General features: G+C 47.9%; 1 protein-coding gene across 1 annotated transcript in view; it reads right to left on the bottom strand.

The window, feature by feature from the left end:
• LOC122393607 overlaps positions 1-19844 on the bottom strand; it is a 69803-nt gene extending 49959 nt beyond the window's left edge. The window contains exons 1-2 of the mRNA XM_043389813.1: positions 19839-19844; positions 8421-9321 (exon numbers count right to left, since the gene is read on the bottom strand). Coding sequence (XP_043245748.1) covers positions 8421-9321; positions 19839-19844 — 907 coding nt within the window. The remainder of the gene's footprint in view (positions 1-8420; positions 9322-19838) is intronic.
• Positions 19845-20232: the final 388 nt, after the last annotated feature.

Raw genomic sequence — 20232 nt, 5'->3', positions numbered from 1 at the left:
TCTGAGAACTTGCTCAATAGATGTTTCATGAGCTCCTTGACGATTCGGCTTCGGACCAACACTTGCTTTTGCACGAGAAAACATCTGCGTTCGTCATCCCTAGCCTACACACAGAAACCTCGGCCCGCGAGCCAAGTTTCCGATCCACACCCAGCGTCTGGTTCACCTACTTGACCTTCCGCGGACATTGCTGATGACCCCTGGCGGCCCATCGCGGCAGAAAACTGTCCAAAGAATGTCTACCCACCCGCACGGACACATGAATACTGATGAAGATAGCTCAGTGAGGCCGTCAGCTCTCGAAAGGCAGCCGGTCCCGCCGGGTCAAAGCGCCGAGCCATGTGGCTGTGAATGTGGTTATGTAGTGTCATGGGTGATATCGCGCCTATTTTCGGAAGTGATGTGCATGTCATCGCTGTAGATGGTAAAGCCGACTAAAGGGGACTGTTGAATGGTGATAAACATAAAATGTAAGTGGACATAAAACTCAGTGTCATGTGGCCATGCGACATAGATTAATGGTATAAAGATATCAGTTTACTGAGAAGGGGAATACTGTGATTCACTCTTCCAAGAAATGGTCGGAAATACAGTCTTTGACTTACAAAGCTAATGCAATGGCAGTACTGATACTGTTTTCAAAGCCATACCTACATTTACTACACACGTCAACTTCATACAATGCATGAAAAATGCGTTTGAATATTCGAGATGGCGTATGCTTACAAACACTTCACAAACTTATATGTTTGCCGTGCGTTCAACTCGACTGCCAGTTGCGGCCACTGTCTCGTGTCCTGTCATTTTTTTTTTATAAATTTAGTCCGAATGGCTGAATGGGCGGATTTGAGGAATCAGAGCCCGCACTAAGCATAGCTTGTTGTGCTGACTCTGACCCCACCACCCGATCGCGCAATTCCAGTTGTATGGCAGAATTTTGTCCGAACGTTTAACGTGCCCTCACGACTGGACACGGTCCCCTCCGCTCACTCACGTTACCTGGCTTCTGTGCGGCCCCTGCCACAGACACGCACGCCATTACACGTAGGAGCTAAATGTGGCCGCCCGCATTCCAGCGGACATTAAATCCTCACCGGCTGGGCCGTGCGGAGACAAATCCCTCCAAATCCCCCTGCGCCAAGAGCTCTGTCCCGCTCTGATCCATAAAGAGATCTGCTGTAAGCTACTTGACGTCGCACAAAGAACATTACGCAGCATGCGGCGGCACGAGGCACAAAAGCACGCGATCTAGAGACGAAAAAGTCACCGTCTGGCCGAAAAACTTGCCCATGAGCGGACGGAGCGGACAAAAGTCGCCAGGGTCGCCAGTAGTTACAAAAAGTCACCGATGATCATGTTTCAAATGAATGGAAGCCTCCAAACACGACTACCCCCGCGCCAGTAGCGGCGGAACACCTTCAATTAAGGGAGGGCACTGCCGACTTTTGGTCCCATTCTTTCCATGCAACGCCCATAGGGCTAATGTTAAAATGCCAAAATCAAAGGGGGCACGGTGCCCCGGTGCCCTCCCCGTTCCGCCGCCTATGCCCCGCGCCGCTCATAAAATGATAAAACGTTAATGTATCATCCACCGCGTAGAACCCCGTCATGCAAAGGTTAGCGGAGCGTGTGGTTCGCTTAGCAGTAGCGACGCTGTTGTCTCGAACGGACACGACACTGCGGACGGCCACGGCAGCGCTCTGCAGTTTTTGTGGTGTGCGAGACAGCGGACCCGTAGACGGATAACAGTTTTTGTTGCGGTGAGCTCAGAGGTTCAGATAGTACGTCCACCAGCTAAGTGCACATCCATCTTTGTTTCGTCAACTTCGGCTCAGAATTCTCGACTATGTGGTCTCGAGTTTGAAAGGGAAAGGAAAGATGTGTCATATTTTCAAGTAACTATGTTATCTAGCTTTATTTTATTGCACAATGCACATATAGGTTATCACAAGCCGACTGTAGCCCCAGTTAAGACGACTAAGGCTAATTTGAAATTATGATCGAGCAGCTTATCGATTGTCATATGTAAAATTTCGACCTGCTAAGGCTATTCACAATTACGGTTACGGAGCTTCTCTTTACCTGCTGTTCAAACCCCGCCCGTTGTGTTGGACGGTTAGCCGTTCCAGCCCCATGCCTTGGCGATGACTAAGCCAGGGTTACCGGCAGACTGCATAAACGATTAGCAGGACACTGGTTGTATGGATTGCAGCGGAGACATGTGACTCGCTTCATGGGCTCAGTCAAGCGGGAAGGGAGGTCATATTAGCGTTGGAAGAGCGATCCTTTTACTATTCTGTAATTGAATGAGCTTTTGATATTTAGTGCGTTGGTCATTTTTTTATTTCTGAAACATTATCATGCTACATAATTCATTGAAAACGTATGGCGATATGACTTTTCTGGTAACCTGATCACCGACCTGGCCTTACAGATGACTGAGGAGGACTCTTGCGTTCATTTGAATAGCGCTTGACGCGTATAGCTAGGTGGCCCACGAGATGAGTAATAATTACAAGTTTGAATCGCTTGGATTTTCCAAAGACCAAAATATGGCCCGCTATCTGCTCGCTAGCGTGAGGCTCAATTTCGTCAAGTTACCCATGCGTAGTGAATGGTGGAACATTCTGCACTTGATAATCAACTTTAAGTACCCTTTTAATCTATTCATATTACAAATAAACGCTCCCGTATTACTAAAATCATGCATGAACTCCCTGATTTAAAAGAACTAATTAGGCTAAATGTGTAAAAACAGCACGCTTCAGCAAATATAACAATCACCCCGAATTTTACAAACACCAGATTCGCGAGGTATTTCCACGGCCCGGGTTCACAGCCTGTCAGAACCGTCATAAGGTCAATGAGGCGTGGCACGTGCTCATTTCCCGTGACCGTCAATAGTCCTGACCCACGAGCTTCAAACTCCCGTCCCGTCAGAAGCGGCAGGCATGCGTGACATTTGGGCTCGCTTGCAGATCTGCGTTAGCTCTGAGACCGCAGTAACTCGCCCCAGGGATAGCCTTGGGGTGAACCTGAGGGTTCTAGCGAGACTGGCGTAATTATGCTATTGAGTTACCTCTGTTCAAAGATGTCCCGAAAACAGTTACAACAGTTACAGGCTTCCCCAGCCGTGAAAAGGTGCAAGAAGTTGAATAAGATGTAGCCAGGGTCGAGTTTCAGTTCACTATACGGAGATACCGTGGTATCAGATCAGATGTTAGTTGGCTCTTTGCAATCTGAGATAGGTATAACCATAGACCTCTGTACACCTGGGCCCAATCTTACCAATGCCGTGAATAGGATTTGGCAGCACTGGCCGGAGTTTACGGCACTGATATCAAAGATATCCTTCTTATTTACATCCAGCTAATCTTGTCCAATGATTTTGATAGCGTGAATGATTATGAATGTTGCCTGAACGAATGAATAAGTGAATGCGGAATAGTTCTGAATGTTACCAAATGCCGTGAATGCGCATTCACGGCATTTGGTAAGATTGGGCCCTGGTATGGTATAACTATGGTAAATACAATGCAGCAAATCCTTCATAATTTGATAAAAGTTTAAATCGACATGGTTTGCTGCTTGCCAACTTCACTACGTCAGTTTTTGTGTAGTGCACAATGACGCAACGCATACCATTCTTTTTCTCGTTCCATCCGCTCCATCATGGAGCAGAGTCTAGGCAACACTTGAACATCATAGCACGGCATGCGACATCACGACAACGCCTCACGAGTCACGACATCGTGTCACGATTCACAATCGCTCCTTTTTGACGCCCCCACTGCTAACACGAAAAGCCTTTAGTTTTCCGTTACACCAAAGGAGACAAGATAGGACGTGATGCAATCAAGAGCGACGAAACTCATCGACGTAGGAGGTGGTCACGGGAGATAGGGTGCAAATTGAAGCGGAAGTACGGATATTTTGTAAGTCACGAGCTGTTTCGGCAGCATGCTGAGCGTGCCATTTTTTGCCATTTTTGCAATGTTACCAGCGATCACCAGCAATTTACAGTAGCTGGACTTGATGGAGTTTGTAGAAAAGGATTGGTTGTATTTGGGGCCTTGAATTGGTGACTTTCCGACGGTATACTGCAGAAAATAAAAAGCAAATTAATTAGTGTTTTGTTTTATCAGCAGCAATAAGAACCTCATATTTGCGTCAGTGAACAGCTATCCACAGAAACACTTCATCTCTTCACGCGAAGAAGTTCCGTTTTCTCACCCGATCTCGGCCGGCAGAAAATATGTCAGTGTGCCGACCAGCTGTCGAGACGCAGTCTCAACCAAAAGATAGACACGATACCGAGTCACGGTTCTGTCACGGTAGGCCGGCAGAACAGTTTTGTTACCCTTCGTCACGGTATGGTAGACACAACAGCCGAGCCAACTGTCGACTAAGGCAGACGACAGTGAAGCCAACTGTCGATTGGGCCAGCAGCCACCGACCCAACTGTTGGATGCATTGTCAGCCGGCCCAGCTACCACCAGACGCAACCGTCGGACGACCCAGCTGTCAGTTTATCCAACTGCCTCCTGACCCAACTATCGGACTTGACTTATCTGTCAACTGAGCCACACCACGTGGAGAAGTAGTGGCATTTGAAAAGCTGTTTAGACTTTCTCTGATAGGCTAGGACAGTCTCTGTACAAAATGGTTGCCCCAATAGCTGTCTAAACTAAATACATTTGATTTGTTTAATAGTACCCTAGTAACACAGTAAGCAGCCATCAATTTATCTAAATCACCTAAGCGTAAGACGAATATCTAAAGACATCTCATTGACGGCTAAGTAAATGAACAAACGTAGCCACTGCCCAACAGACTGCGAGACGTTTTAGGTCAGTCTCAGTTCACTGGGGCGTTAAAAATGACACGACAACGCGCCGCGACAAGCATCACCAGAATCTGAAGGAGCCGGGTGGTTTTCTTCAGCTGATTAGTAGTTAGACAGGTTATCGTGGAGCGGAATGGTTCCTATCACAGCTAGATCTGTGTCTGATTTGTGTATGCTAAAAGACACCTGTCAATTATTCAGGGACTGAAATATTTTAGGTGAGGCATTTGATGGTGGTGAAATTGACTTGTGGAAAAGATGAAGCCGGAACGCCAAAGCTACTGGTCTAATGTATATTTATTGTAGGCATCACGAAGTCTTGTGAAGCAAAGTGACTTCATTTGCACCCCGTCGTGTGTATCGTGATCTCATTTCCTGCCGTGAGACGCATTGCCCAACTACATAGCATTGCCGACACGGAATTGAATACATGACACAGACACGTGGACGGTATTTGCACGACACTGAAACGATGCTGCAATGCATTGCCACTGCATAACATTGACAATGACGCAATACTGATTGACACTGACACAGCAATAACATGGCCAAAACACGGCACTGACCAAGCAATGGCACAACCGAAACACAACACTGACACAGACTGACACCGCCAAAACACGACACAGACACCTGTTGACACACCTCTATGCTCCCCCTGCTGAGCAGATTCGACAGAGCGGAACTCACTACCGATATGCAGCCGACGCCTTATCAAGACGGACAATCGCCGGGCCGGATAGGTGACTTTAGAATGGGGGATACCGGTATCTCTCGGCACCTCCTTTTGAGATGGACGGCTGGACAGGATCGTGTGGTGTGGGGAATGAGAAGAGAAGGCACGAGGAAGGGGTCAGAGGGTACGCACCCAGCTCGTTGGAAGGGGAGGAGGAACATGGGAATCAAGTAACACTTCTCGAAAGACTACCTGAAGAGATGTGTCTCAATGATGTCAATGGGATTCTAACACATCCCACTTACAGAAAATACCGTTGGTATAACGGAATGAATTTCGTCTTGTCTTCAACACCATCACCCAAATCCTTTCTTTCCACATTACGCACAAAACCACCATGTTTCGGAGACCCGTTTGACCCCGGCTGAACGGAGCAGCTAGGCCCGTCAGCTGCGCTATTGAAGGACCTGTCACGGTTCGCAAAGCCACATTTATCTCCATACAGCTACACATTCCCGTCTATGGAGAGATGTTCTGACTGACGTCCGATTCCAGCGTTGGAGATTTGCTGACGTCACATACGGCCGGCGAATGACCTCATATCGGTGAGTGACGTCAGAGTTCGTCGAGAAGTGACAGGTAAGGGAAGTTATAGGTAGCAACGTTATCGCAGCTTGAATAGCTTTAGTTGGCTTCAAGAGCAACATGAGCCTTTCAGCCTTTCATGAGCGTTCAAGAGCAGCATTCGTGCAAAAGCAGACGAAGTTAGCTCGAATAAATGTGATGTGAATAGGTGTGATAAAGGTTGAATGCAGCGCATTAGTTGTGGTTTTAGATTAACACCAAACGCCTACCTAATACTATATTAAGACGTCACGTGATCTCACACCCAGTGTTGACCTCATACATATGACGTCAGACATAGCCGAGCATCGACCCCCATGACGTCATTGTTCCTCCCGAGATGACCAATCTCCCAGTGCAGCGCCAAATCGGCAGACGCCTGCCCAAATTTGATCACTTCAGGAGGAGATACGATGTCGTCTGGAGGAGCGATTACCAGCGATATCCGTCTCGAGTTGACAGCCAATGTGTGGTGATGGACAGATTGAGCCCATCCCCGCTCAAGGCGGCTGGACGGTGATCAGTTAGACTCGTGTCAGTTTCATCAATCAGGCAGTGTCATGCTGTCAGTGGTTAGATACGGGTCACTGACCTGACCTTGGTGAAGACCAACGGTATCGCACCAGTCCGGAATCGAATGTAAGGGTTGCTATAGTTAGTAGCAAAGGGTTGCATAATGTCTAGTCTACATACACGTATATCTCGGCTGTTTGACGGAAAGCGATGCATGAACAATAAGGTATCTATATCGTATCTGAAGCTCCCGTCTACTCTCTTTTCAGTTTATAGCTAAATGTTTAAAACAATATCTCATAAATGCATTAGAACACAGGTCCATCACTATAGTAAAGGAATTGTTCTTGCAAGAAAGCGCACTGCCACATTTCCTACAGTACTCTGTCCCAGCATCAACCGCATATCTCACGCATCATTCCACGATCTCCCATCTCTCGAGATCTTTTCGACAAAACAGCCATCACCGCTCATCCCTGACCCCTCATCAGTCACCGTCCCATCACCGACCGAAGATCAGACCAGTCACTGCGTGACCTTTCATTTGGTGACATCTGGCATAGCTATGCACCTTGAATCGTTCTGGTCTAGCGACCAGCGACCCGCGCGTACTGTCATTTGGAGACGGTCGAACTCAGATAGAATCGGCTCCACGAAAATATGGCTGACGGGCTGATTTTGGAGAAGATGTGTTCGGGGGAGAGACGTTGGTGGACGGTGGACTGTGGATAGACGATGGACATAGTCTATTGTCGAACAGATCACGGGACACAGGTCACTCGATCACCAACAGCTGATTTTACCTAAAATTAGCTGAACAAATGTGATAGTAAATCAATATGCTATTTTGTTCAAAGTGGTGTATGTAGTTATAAGAAAGATAAATTGCGGGCGGCAGCGATCAATAGATTGGACCTCTGGCAGCTACTCTATTCTGGTTAAAACCAACATCACCATTGTCAATACCTCTTCTCAGCCCGGAGAGCTGTATAATATGCAGCGCGTCTCGACATGTTAGAAAGGCTCAACCACACAGTGTTTAGAAATAGCGGTTAAGTCATAAAAAAAAATGTTTTCCCTTCAGTAGTTAGATAATAAGATGCCAATGATGATCATAATCCCGGCCATAATGTCCAGACTCAGAAATGACCTACAAAAGTAATCACTTCATTCCCCTCGATACCGCAGAGAGTGTAAACTGTCGGTTTTCATATGGGAAAACGTTGGTAAACACTCAGCAATCATGCATGAGAACAAAACCATTGGGCAGCCCTATGGGATCGCCCTAGGGGTACCATTGGGAGCTCACATGGGAAAACCTATTGGAACACACATGTGAACATCCTTGAAACCGGCCCAGGGCAACGTGACTGGGAATAGGGATCGGGGAAAGGGAAACTGCTAGTTTGCTCTATACCTCTAAAATACATAACTTGAGCTGTGTTACTGCCTGCCTTACTCTATACATTGCTCAAGGTCGAGCTGTACTGCTCAACGAGAGTTGAGTTGTGTTGCTGGCTGGTTTACTCTAGAAGACTAAAACACATGGGTTGAGCCGTGTTACGAGCTGGCTTGCTTTAGGACACTAAAATCAAAAATGCATGAGTTGAGTTGTGTTACTGGTTGGCTTGTTCTAAAAGTATTAAATACATGACCTGAGGAGTGGTAGCGCCTAACTTGTTCTGGAAGCCTAAAATACGTGAGCTGATTTGAGCTAAATGACGTGAGTTGAGCTAACGTTCGGCGGCGTCCCGCACCCACCTGTTTCCGGGTTTCCGCTGTCGTTGGACGCCTGAGGACTGTCAGACTCTGCTCCCAGCTCGGAGAACGCCGAGTCGCCGCTGCGCCGACCCGTGCTCAGTCGTCGCAGGTCCGGCGTTGACCTTGACCTGACCATGCGCAGCTGACCCCGGGCGGTGACCGGCGCGGCAGCCGGAGGCGGCGAGGGCGGCGCCGGCTCCTCGGCCGATTGCCGACGCTTGCGGGTGGTAGGAGCGGGGTCTTCGTGAGATTGAAAAGATAACCAGCACGGTGTCCCACCACCACCAACTCCACCGCGGAACTGACAAAAGAACTCTGGTCTAGCCCGGAACGTCCGTAGAAGTTCTCGACACCAGAGCATGTGACGCATTTGGCGACGAACATGACGCTCCTGCGACGAGACGCGCCGTCGCTCTGGAGAAGGCTGACGTGTCGCTCCTGATCCTGCCTCCCCTGACACTTTCTCTGGAGCTGGTTTCCTTGCTGCTGACGAAGTTGCATGTGTATCTCCTGAAGGTGATGAAGACGGTGGCAGAGAAGTTGCTTGAGAGGATGATGGAGCTGAACCTGCTTCTTCATACTGCTGGTCCGGTAGAAGAATCTGATCTGCCACCACATGATGCTCTCCCACTATTACACGTTCTTTCATCGGCACTCTTTTACCACTAGTCACTCCTGGGCTACCAACTTTCACCACTAAGTTATCACCACTTTTCGCGGCCGGACCTCGCGTCCTCGACATCGCACCCACCTCACGTGGGGAGTGAGGTTCGGGCACCTTCACTTCAGCATGTTCACGGAACACTACTCCACGAGCTTTGGTGGGGGAGAGCGACCGCCGGGGTGTCCTGTCCGGATGCTTTGGCGTCGAGTCACCCGCCAGCATTGCGCCGAAAGCCAGCTGGAACGCAGAGAAAACGGTGGTTAGACGCTTAATTGGTGACATCACACAGTTCACACTATGATAGGCAGGCCAGGAAGAGTGCTAAATATCGAACGTCTGATGAATGAATTGCATTTCATCTGAGAGCGTCCGCTTTTTAAAGTATGTATGGGTCAAGTATCTAAAAATAATAAGCGTGGAACACATAAACCTTCCCAAAGACTTTGGGCTGACACGGGATAAGGTTGTTCATGTTTGGGAACTTTCGGTCAGAACATATCACTGCACGCTCGTACTTTCAAACAAACACCAGCTCGACCGACCAGCTTATCAGCCACCTTTCTGTGCTAGCTAAAATCCAAGAGAGAGGCTCCTACGCAGGCCGAGTTCTCCACCACAGTCCCTCTAAAACGCAGCGCGATTGAACACGCCATCCATCTCGCCGCCGGTCATCGTTCCTCTCGCCGACGACAGTGACGACTGGCGCGGCCGTTAGATGTGTCAGAAATTAATCTAGCCGTTAACAGCGGTCGTAAAGGTCCGCTAATCCCCGGCGCTGACGGGACGCAGGGACCGGTGACACTTGCAGCGGTAAGCTGCGTCAGCAGTGACCGCGAACGGCTGGTCCTGCGTTTGAACACATTGCGGCTACATATAGTCACCTGCGGTTCTGCGAACGCTGGTCTTACGTTGGAACACATTGCCGTGCTTTCAATTCTACGGCATTTTAAAACATTGGGTAGTGGGTACTAAACTTGGCGCCACGAATACCACCAATGTGAAAGAAAGCAAAGAGAGTCCAAAAGTCTTACTTCTACGCCATCCTTGACCCAAGTTCTTTATTCGTAAAAACATTGCCTGGCACATGGTCGTAAAGCTGGTTTAGCATATTTTCAGTTTCTATTGTGTTTTTTCGTCAGAAAATAAGAGACATCAGTTTGATGACTCTGCCAATCGTCCAATGCCTATTCCAATCGGTCAACAACCTATCCAATCAACCGCATCGGCTCTTCAATCGACCAATGACCCTCCAAATCCCACTGACCCACAACCGTTACGGTATGGATTTACCGAGCAGCGATGCCGTTGTTGGGATTTTAAGTAGTGACTAGCAGTCGGGAATATCAGATGTTGGGACCGTTTGCGGTTAAAAACGGGAAAGATGCCAAACAACGACCGGTGGTGTACGATTAGCAGAGCCTTTAAAGGAAAAGGGTCACCTTTAACATGGGGTTTGAAACTGAGATGGCCATCTTGTAGCCCGTGTCCGAAAACCCCGAGAGTGCCCCACCTTACGGCCGATTTCGGCCTCCATTTGTAGGTATCGGCAATTTTAAAAGAAAATATGCCAGGAATGCGTCCTTATCCCAGGAATGCGTTCTTATCCTGTAATACAGCCACCCGCGGCGAGGCTTTGGTTTTTAACCAATCAGCTCCAATCAGCTCAGCTTTAACCAATCAGCTAATCTGACACAACTTACCTGGTTGACTTACCTGGTTGGGTTCCTTTTGCGTCCGGGGAGGAAAGTGGTGGAGAAAGTGAGAGAGGAAGGTACAAGGAACCCTGCATTTAAGAGACGCGCCAGTCAGTAGGAAGTTTGTGCTGTAGATTATATATGTACAAACTGACTGGAGAAGTGAGTCTCCTTCACAGATTTACAGGAAGTAATTACTTAATGCACAAAAGTTCAGCATGGAGAAATGTTTGGAACTGTCCTAGTTCTTAGTGTAAGTAGAGCTTTCACATTGGGTAAGAGTACAACGCATCATTGATATCGCGATCTAACATAGATTTAAACGTGTTGACATCGTGAGCACACACAGTTTGAGCGGGGAGGGCATTCCATACAGAAATACATCTTTGAGAGAACGAGCGCTTCCTAATGTCAGTGTTTATGGCAGAGGGAAAGCCGAGCCGACGAGCCGACAAGCCGACGAGACTGTCTTCTGAAGGCTGATTGGCTTGAGTGTGATGTCATCGCTATGACATCATACAGAAGGTGCGGTAGAGAGTACAAACATAGTACCAATATGTTAAATAGTTTGACATACTTTTTTACGAATTATGCACTTCTGGCACCAGATTTAAAAAGAACATGAAAAATAATAATGTCAAAATGAAAAGCAACGATATCTTCATATTTCACGAAGGTGGCACTTTTCCTTTAAGTGGCATTTTTGACATGGTGCTACGAAATATTCAATGGCGAGTTTTCTGGAAACATAAACTTTGACATTCCGAGCCTCAGCCATAGTGTTTGAGATAATTATGTGCTACGCTATGATGTAGAGGACACAAAATTGGAACGCTAATATAATGCAGTATTTATCTATATCAAGCGATGTTGGGACTAACACAACGCTCTGGTCTCACTACATTTTTCCGTCGTTTTGGAAACTAATGGTTCGATTGCCTTAGCTATGGCTTCTGACTGTATGCAATCACGCTTAGTCACCAGTAAAACAGCTCACTCGAAACCGGCCATGCTTGTCGCCTTTTCCCAGCCATTAGATGATACCGCTCATTATAACAATGACACCGAAGTCCGAACCGAGCTACCCTCTCAGGGACGTTCCCTGCCTGGTGTGACCCTGCACCCCTGCACCCCTGCACAGTGCAGTGTCACCTACACCGCGGGGCCTGAGAGATGGCCTCTACATTACCGTACCTGATGGGGCATTGTCTTCAGCCCGGTGCGCCCAGGGGAGGGGCGGGGGTGGATGTCTGGATGGGATTGTGGGGGAGGGGAGATGTTGGTATTAAGCGTCGTATATAGCGAGGAATGCATGCGGTAACAATGCAAGACCTAACTGTCCAGTGAGGTAGCAGACCGTATCTTGCGGGTGTTATACATTTTGGGGATATGTGATACCTCCTCAGTTCAAAGGTGATTTACGTTGGTAACGTTTGTCAGTTCTTTCACCGTTCAGCCTACCGGTTGTTTCACACACAGCCCAGCTAAAAACCATGATAGGCAAAAAGTTCAACTTCCTATTATTTCCAGCAAGATCTAAAATCCAACCGCAGTTAATTTAAGTTGGTGGCATGCATTAGTACTCTGTGTATTCAAACTTCAAAGGCTATTTCGATCAGCATCTGATTCAAACTGAAAACAGCCAATTATATTCCAGTATTTCCCACAGAACCGTGCTACAACCGTCGATCGTCGCCCCGAAAATGCCGCAACAAACCGCAATAATGCAGCCGTACGATGGAACAATCACAACACGGCCGCCCAAATCCATACAGCATGCAGGGTAGTTCGATTGGAATTCAGAGCTGAAATCTCCGGAACGACAAATATTTAATGGCTCTTTCACGTATCCATATAGGAACTAACCCATCATGAATCGATCAGAAAAGGTAACGGCAGCAGATGATTCACATTACATAAATAAATACTATTGGATATTATCATGAAATCAAACTGTTCAGACGACTGTTCAGACAGACGACAATCCAAGCTCCTCTCTTCCCTTTCCCTCTTATCAACAACAAAAACACTCGACACAATCTTCCAATTTCTCGCCTCGCCTACAGAAGCCTCCGAACACTTCATCCCTCACTTGTCACAAAAGCTGCGCTCTCAAAGCACACTCAGTGGCGTCGCAACCGCGTGACGACATTCCCAGCACACCTCAATCTCGGAGAGTTGACACAGTTTTCGGTGGGAGCTGACAGAAACGAGCACCCTGGCCGCTCTCCAGCGGTCACCCGATCCTAATGACGGTCTCACGTTTCCCTTTCACAGAGAAGTCACCGCTCCGCGTGCTGAGGGGCGGGCCGGCCGGGACACAAGGAAACGAAAGCGGAAAGGAGATGGGTGGGAGGCGGTCGTTAGGTCTGAATCTGAAACTCTGAATAAGGCCGGGGGAGTGGGACAAATTACTCGGTAGAAAAAGACTGGTATGCTTCCTTTCTTGTCGGAGATAATCGGAGTGGTGTGTCTCGTGTCAGGTAGCGGGAAGATTTAAGAGAATGTCGTAAGAGCAGGTTCGGTTGAGAGCAGGATCCCGGTTTTAGGGCAATCATTTCATTATTGAACTTTTCTCCCAAGAGACCGCTCTAGTTTACCACACAGGTCACCATTGTCGTTCTAACAGAGGTCACTCAATCCATCAAGAGGGAATTAAGGATTTGAGACTTCGGTAATTTCAATCTCATTTTCTCTTCGTTTTTTTTTTCTTTCTACTCGACTGGACTCTAATCAGCAAACTTATATCAAATTCCACTCACATGGTCCCAATACACCAGTCACCGTTTCAGTTCCCTATTCCATCACGTCCATTCTATAAAGCCCACCTTCGTCACCTCGATTTTGTCTCATCCTGCTCGCCCTCCACCGTTCCCTTCGATTCCAGCTTCCTCCCAGCTTAGCGTCTTGCCACGGCGGCGTGATAGTCTGTTTGTAGCAACGGCCACTTCATTTCAACGCATCCAAACTGCAAGTCAGGGACGCCTTCAGAGTCGACCAAGGAAGCCTGGCGGTGGTCGTGGCGCGCGAGGGGCGGGCGGTGGCGCAGGAGAGGCGGGCAGTGGCGTGCAGTCACAGCGGCTTCTGATGGCTGCAGGAGTTGGAAATCTGAGAAGTAAGAAGTAAGAGGATGCTGCTGGCAAGTTGAAATCAGGCTCAAGCACCTTCTAGTCGCAGAAAGAATTACCCCAGTGTTATAAGAAAAAAAACAAATGTATCAAGTCTCAAGGAAAACTGAAGACATGAACATTGAACATGTTTGCCAAACAACTGAGCAGCCACCCCGTCCTCTCACAAATTCATTGTAATAAAATTCATTATCGACACCACACGCACCCGTCCTCAAACCCGCACCTCCGAACCACTCCCTTTCCCTCCCCGTCGCCCCAGCCACCGCCGTCCAGCTCCCAGCCACTCTGGTCCAGCCCACCTCGGCCATTGAAATTGGACGCCGTCGCCGGCGGGGGTGCCGCTTTGTCACCGGTGGTGGCACCTCCACCGGTGTCAGATTACCACGGCCCCGGGGCGATTTGGAGGGCGTGGCTGACTGGGCAGAGGGACGGAGGGAGGGAGGGCAGAAGCCAGAGGTGACGAGGACGCGCGGTCGAGTGGGTTTTGATACCTAGAGGACAGTGGACTTTTTGGCTTGTTGGAAACAATCCATCCCGCTAAATTTAGAAGAAATCCGGCGTGATTTTTTTTCAAGGTGCAATTGTTCAACGCTTGTTGTGAGCACAGAAGCGTTTTGATAAAAAATATGAAATCCTGATCCCTTTTTGAATCATATATTTACACATTTTTAACAGACAACCATTTCGTGGTCAAATATTTAGTCACCAAAATTCAAATATTTAGTCAAATATTTAGTCACCCCATATATTTGTGACCCCGCCCCCTCCCCTCTGCCCATTGCACGGTGGGCGTCCCCGCCCCCTCTCCTCTGCAGTGGCCCGACCTCGGCCGTCCCAGATGCGAGCCGATAGCATTGTTTGGACGGTGGACAACACGCACGGCCCCCGTCGGGAGCGGAATTTATTGTCACTGGCGGAGGGAGAGCGAGTCGGGCGGACCATCTCAGGGAGAGGGGAGTGGAGGGGTGGGGTGGATAACAGGCTGCAGGGGCGCTACCACCGCCCAGTGAGACGGTGAGCTTCACCGCCCACCGTCCAAGGACCAACGGTCACCGGCTACGGTCCAGTGTCAAATAGGATAGGGCCGTCAACGCCCATTGGGACAAGGAGTTTCGTCGCCCACCGCCCACATTGACAGGGAGATTCGCCGATCGCGGCGTCTCGCTTCCATTCATCGCTTACACAAACTTCCAGCTTGAATTGTATGAGTACTCTAACCCACCATCCACCGTCTTTCTCCTCCCATCCAGTCAACTCCATATATGATCCACAGAACAGTCTCACACTCGCTGTCCACACAAATGTCCTTTGCCTACTCGTAATGCCTACAGTATCCACCATCAAAAGATAAGCAAGTAATAGCCTTTGGCTCATTGTATAATAGACAAAAGAAATGAAAAAGTGTCGGACACGAAATATCGCACATATATTCTTTTCCATTTCTTTTGTCTATTATACAATGAGCCAAAGGCTATTACTTGCTTATCTTTTGATAATAATGGGGCTCATTTTCAAAGAAACCCTCAACATCATTCAACAGTATCCACCATCCACTGTAACTCCACGTCCCATCGTCCAAGTTCCAGTTCGGAGCTTCCAAGTTCCAGTTCGGGGGTCATCAGCTCTGCCGAGAACGTTGCCGCCCACAACTTAAAATTGATGTGTTCTGCTCACCTTAAATTTATTATTGTTCTCCGGACGGCATTTGCTATGATGAATATTCCAGCTCACCTTTCATACGAACATTAATTGATATGTATCCACTCATGCATGTCGCTTCAGACATGACCAATTAATTTCCCACCCTTACAGACTGTAACTGAATGATGATTCGTATTTACAACCTTTTGTTCCGGGCGGCAAACAACAGCTAAGCGTCGGGCTGCGTCACAGAACACATCCATCCTATACGACACACGGACACCTTGTGAGGGCGTGGGACTCCAAAAACGGTCTCTGCCACTGCGCTCAGTCATTGGTTTGGGAGCGCGGGCGCGGCGCAAGTCACCTCAGGAGGTGTTGGTAATTTGTCAGCCCCCAGGCAGAGGTCATTCGTCAGCGGAAGAAGATCGGGTCAGTTTGGGAAGATCGGGCAGCACGGGAGCTGTGAAAGGTATAGAGAAAGATCGGTCGGCGGAAAGCAGTGCTGGTGCGATACTTAGGCGAGCTATTATTGGAAAATGCAAAGTCAGTTGTGTTATTAGCTGACGACAGTGAACCAGATGGTGTTGTAAGAACACCGACGTTTTACTAGTTCAGCGTCTCACTTTACGAGACATTGCGACGCTTTACTTTCGGTAGGTAGTCTAGGAGTTGGCCACAAAAGAAACAATCCCATGGTTTACATATATCTGACTGGCGGGCCGCAATTGAAGATTGTGGCATTGATGGCTGTTGGTGCCGTCGAGTTGCGATATTTGACAGGAAATATTTGCTAACTTCATCATCAACTTTGAAGATGTGTGGGATGGGATCTGAACAAAGCAAAAGTCTCGGACTTCAGAAGCGCCACCTTTGACACAGTTCAGACCAAATCAGACCCAAATCTGGCGCTGAGTTCTCTGCTGATGGAGTAGAAAACAAACAGACAGTCCTGCCTAGTTTCGTTCAGAGCTCCGGCCAGTTTATAGCTTTACGACTGTGCATTTACGCTCGTGGTTATAGCGTCATATAACCAACCCTGGTGTGTGCGATGCTACGGCCAATCAATCTTGCAACAATAAGAAACGTGGCCTTTAAATTATACGCCACTGGTTGTAGTGGCATGTGGGCTCTCAATATTTATTTCGTTTGTAAAACTTTATCTAAATTATGATTCCGATGTTTCGCAGTTGGTCAGTATGCACTGAAGAGTAAATATGCCCCATATGCAACGAGCAAACATCAATCGCAGTGCACCGGTTGAGTGCAATTACCGATACGGCTTCTGGCGAGGCTAATGACCCGACTCAAGTTCTCGGAAAACTGGGCTGGCTGTCGAGATCGCTGTCCGCACGGCACGGACAATCTCGCATTGAATTTAGTTTCGGCTGACTGCATAGCTGACTGACTGCATAGCTGAACAGTGAACAGTACTGACCGTGGCTATTCGCATGGCAAGTTGAAACGGTGTTCTTCCAGTTATTGGAGCTTCTATTCGAGCCGTGTGCTTCTTTTTGTAAACATGTGTGCTCACCAATCAGCAAATAATGTGTACAATCATTAACCCTCGCCCGCACATGGGGGGGTGGTTGCCACCCCCCCCCCCCCAGGTAGTCTTTCTGCTCTGCACTCAACATTTTTAGAGCTATAGGGCTGATTTTTCGTATAGCTGCTCCTCTATCCTATCTTGATGTCCACTGAAAATTTCAAGTTTCTGTGATTTTTGGTTTCGGAGATATGACCTTGTTTTTCAGGTCATGTCATGACCCAAATGGCCAATTCTCAACATCTTGCGTTTGCCATGGGCCTTGTGAGCTTTTGACACCCTGATTTCGGCCTTTTTTGCCAGTCGTACCTCCCACCTATCATGGAACATGTTGTTCGAAGATGTACAGGGGTCAAGGTCAGGGTCAAGGTCAACCTAGGTCATCTAAGATAATTGCGTTTTAGGCAAGCTGAATTTACTTTTTGTGAAGTTTTTTGACTGCATTTTTGGTAAAAGCTTCTCAGATCATGATTTCATGTAACATGGACCCAAAAACAATCGGTGCACACATCAGTATACACACAGACACACACAGACATACAAACACATATAATTGACCTTGACCTAACTTGACCTGAAATGACCTCAGCAGCAAAATTCTGGTCGGGTAGTGTGACAAAGAGGTTCTAGCTGGCTTGGCACCAGAAAATAGCATCGTCATCGGTATTTGATAAGCAGCGCACTTGGTATCCAACGGTGACCCAAAACAGCAACATTTTTTAGTTTGACCTGACCTGGAAGGTCAATGACTGACCTGAGAAGGTAAAACTGGGTATCATTGGATTCGTCTCTTCCCAAAGAATCTTTTTGGTCTTTACCGCTAAGCTCTATCTCCAACAGGAACGAAATGGCGCGGGGGGGTGGCAACCACCCCCCCCCCCCATGTGCGTTCTAGGATGGGGAAAATGGCATGTGCGGGCGAGGGTTAAAAAAGTAAACATTCACAAAAAGCAATTCACTAATAAAACGAGGGCTTACGCTAATGAAACAACGTTACGCACAGTATGGCATGGCATCTAAGGTTATGTGTGGAAAAATATCCATTTACGGGAGACAAAATGCCGTTACGAATTCCCATATCAGTCATCGCATTCAAGGAACTGAGAACTTACAAGCAAAAATGCTTGTCTGCAGTGTGACAAATTACATCTTCCTCTAAAAAGCAGCAAAGTAGCCAATGCGCGTTCACCAACGAGCGCAGGGAAGTGTGGAGCGGCTAAGCCCTGTTCAACATGTGACGATAACATCTTACACCGTGGGATAGCTACTGGATGTTCAGCTCTTCTTGGGACAGCTGAGAAATGATCTAACACAGATGGAAGTGCACATATGAGTAGGTACCTAAGACTGCCCCTTATCTGATATTTGTAGGAACGGCCAAAGTAGCAGATCCGTCGATAGAGCTAGCGATTAAATGTGATGATTGTTCAAATAATGTGCGAAAGAACAAATCTAGGATTTTGTGTGAAAAGTCATTTCATTGAGACGAGGTCAATGCTGTGTCGTGAGCTGATCATAAGTGATGAGCTACCTAGAATATTAGTTTGCTTTCTTCGAGTGGGTATAGCGATAGATAAGCTTTGGCTTTGGTTCGTCCTACACCACCGGCATTTTGATGATTAGTTTTGACTGGTGTCATCCTGCTTATAAATAACGGCCAGAAGATGATCCTCAAAACCTGTTGTCACCATAAAACACCGTCTTCAGTTCATTGCCCCTGAGCCGTGTCAACTACCTTGGCGTTTTACCATCTCGAAAGTACGCATATTTTGGCTGTAAGCGACCTCCTAGCAGAATTTCTAGAGGTCAAGAGTCTGATGAAAGCCAGCAACCATTTTCAGATAAGCAGACCTCAATTTAACATTGCATGGTCATTTGCCTTTCGGAGATCTACCAGAAACGAACCTGACCCTAAGCAAATCACTGAGCTGATGAGCGGTCTAGCTCAGCCCCCGTGGTCACGTGTCTGAATATGATGCCTTTTATGTCGTTGGGCCCTTTTGGAATGGAAAGACCATTCCAGGGCCATGAGATGAGAGAATAAGGGGAAGATATTGGACTGAGTCGACAATTATAGTCAGGTGTACCACAGTAGCTGAGCCCATACCGTCGGAACGGGAGTGCCCCGGTGGGACAAGTCAAGACAGGCCACCCCGCCACCCTCAACACTACAGTCACCGCTGAAAGAGATGTTCTTACTGGAGCTGCTACTCACCGGTTGTCGCGAAGTGGAGTGATCGTCAGTCCGGATCAGGTAGGGATGATCAGGATGAGTTGATCCTGAGGATAGAAAGGACGGACGCGTGTGATGCGAGTAGCAAGTTGCAATAACATGGCAGATCTTCAAAGAGAGTCAAACAATGATGCTCCTTGCACCTTCTTGTCGCCAAAGGGTTATGACACGCTTGAAGCACCATATGGAACTTGAAACATCTGATGAAAAGGTATTTTACGATAAAAATCTCACTTTTAGCATTTCTACAAGTTCCCAAATCGAGAAAAGGACACGTTTAATGACGGAGTTTCGATTCCAAAAGCCAGTAACGATGTGATTGCGAAATGTCTTTCTTTTCAGCTCTATAGAAGCATTTCTACATTTGTTGATGATGAAATTAGGTATTGAATACGCGATGCAGAGGCGGTTATTCATTCCACGCACGTGCCATCCAAAGCGACCAAATGGGTTTGGTTTCAAAACCGGCCCGGCCGGCGATCTCAGCTCGACGAGATACCGCAACTCACCTTCATAATTCTTCAGTCGCCGAGGAGAGAGAGCGACAGCGAATCCGTCTTGGCCGCGTCACCGAAAGGGTTCCCAACCGGTCACTGAGACGCCCGGAGTCATTTACTGTCACCGAGGGGAGCGGAGGCCATGTCACTTCGTCCAGTCGCCACTCAACACTTCACTGAGATGATGAGGAACCTGAAGGAAATATACCCGGCAGAAAAGAGTAGCGTGTGATCTTTCACTTTGCCCTTGCATGTACTGTTGCAATACAATTACATAATCTTCAACGATCCAACATTGTTGTCATCAGTATTGGTCCGCGGCCGCAACAACTATGTTCGATCCGTCAGCTACTTCTGTCAAGTTGTTCTCGGACAGCAAGTAACAGTCCATAAAAGCACCCGAAAC

The sequence above is a fragment of the Amphibalanus amphitrite genome, unplaced genomic scaffold (assembly GCF_019059575.1).
Source record: "Amphibalanus amphitrite isolate SeventyFive unplaced genomic scaffold, NRLGWU_Aamphi_draft 000544F_arrow, whole genome shotgun sequence".
Lineage (NCBI taxonomy): Eukaryota > Metazoa > Arthropoda > Thecostraca > Balanomorpha > Balanidae > Amphibalanus > Amphibalanus amphitrite.
Note: the sequence above shows the minus strand (reverse complement) of the source record. Positions and strands in the feature narration are given on the sequence as shown.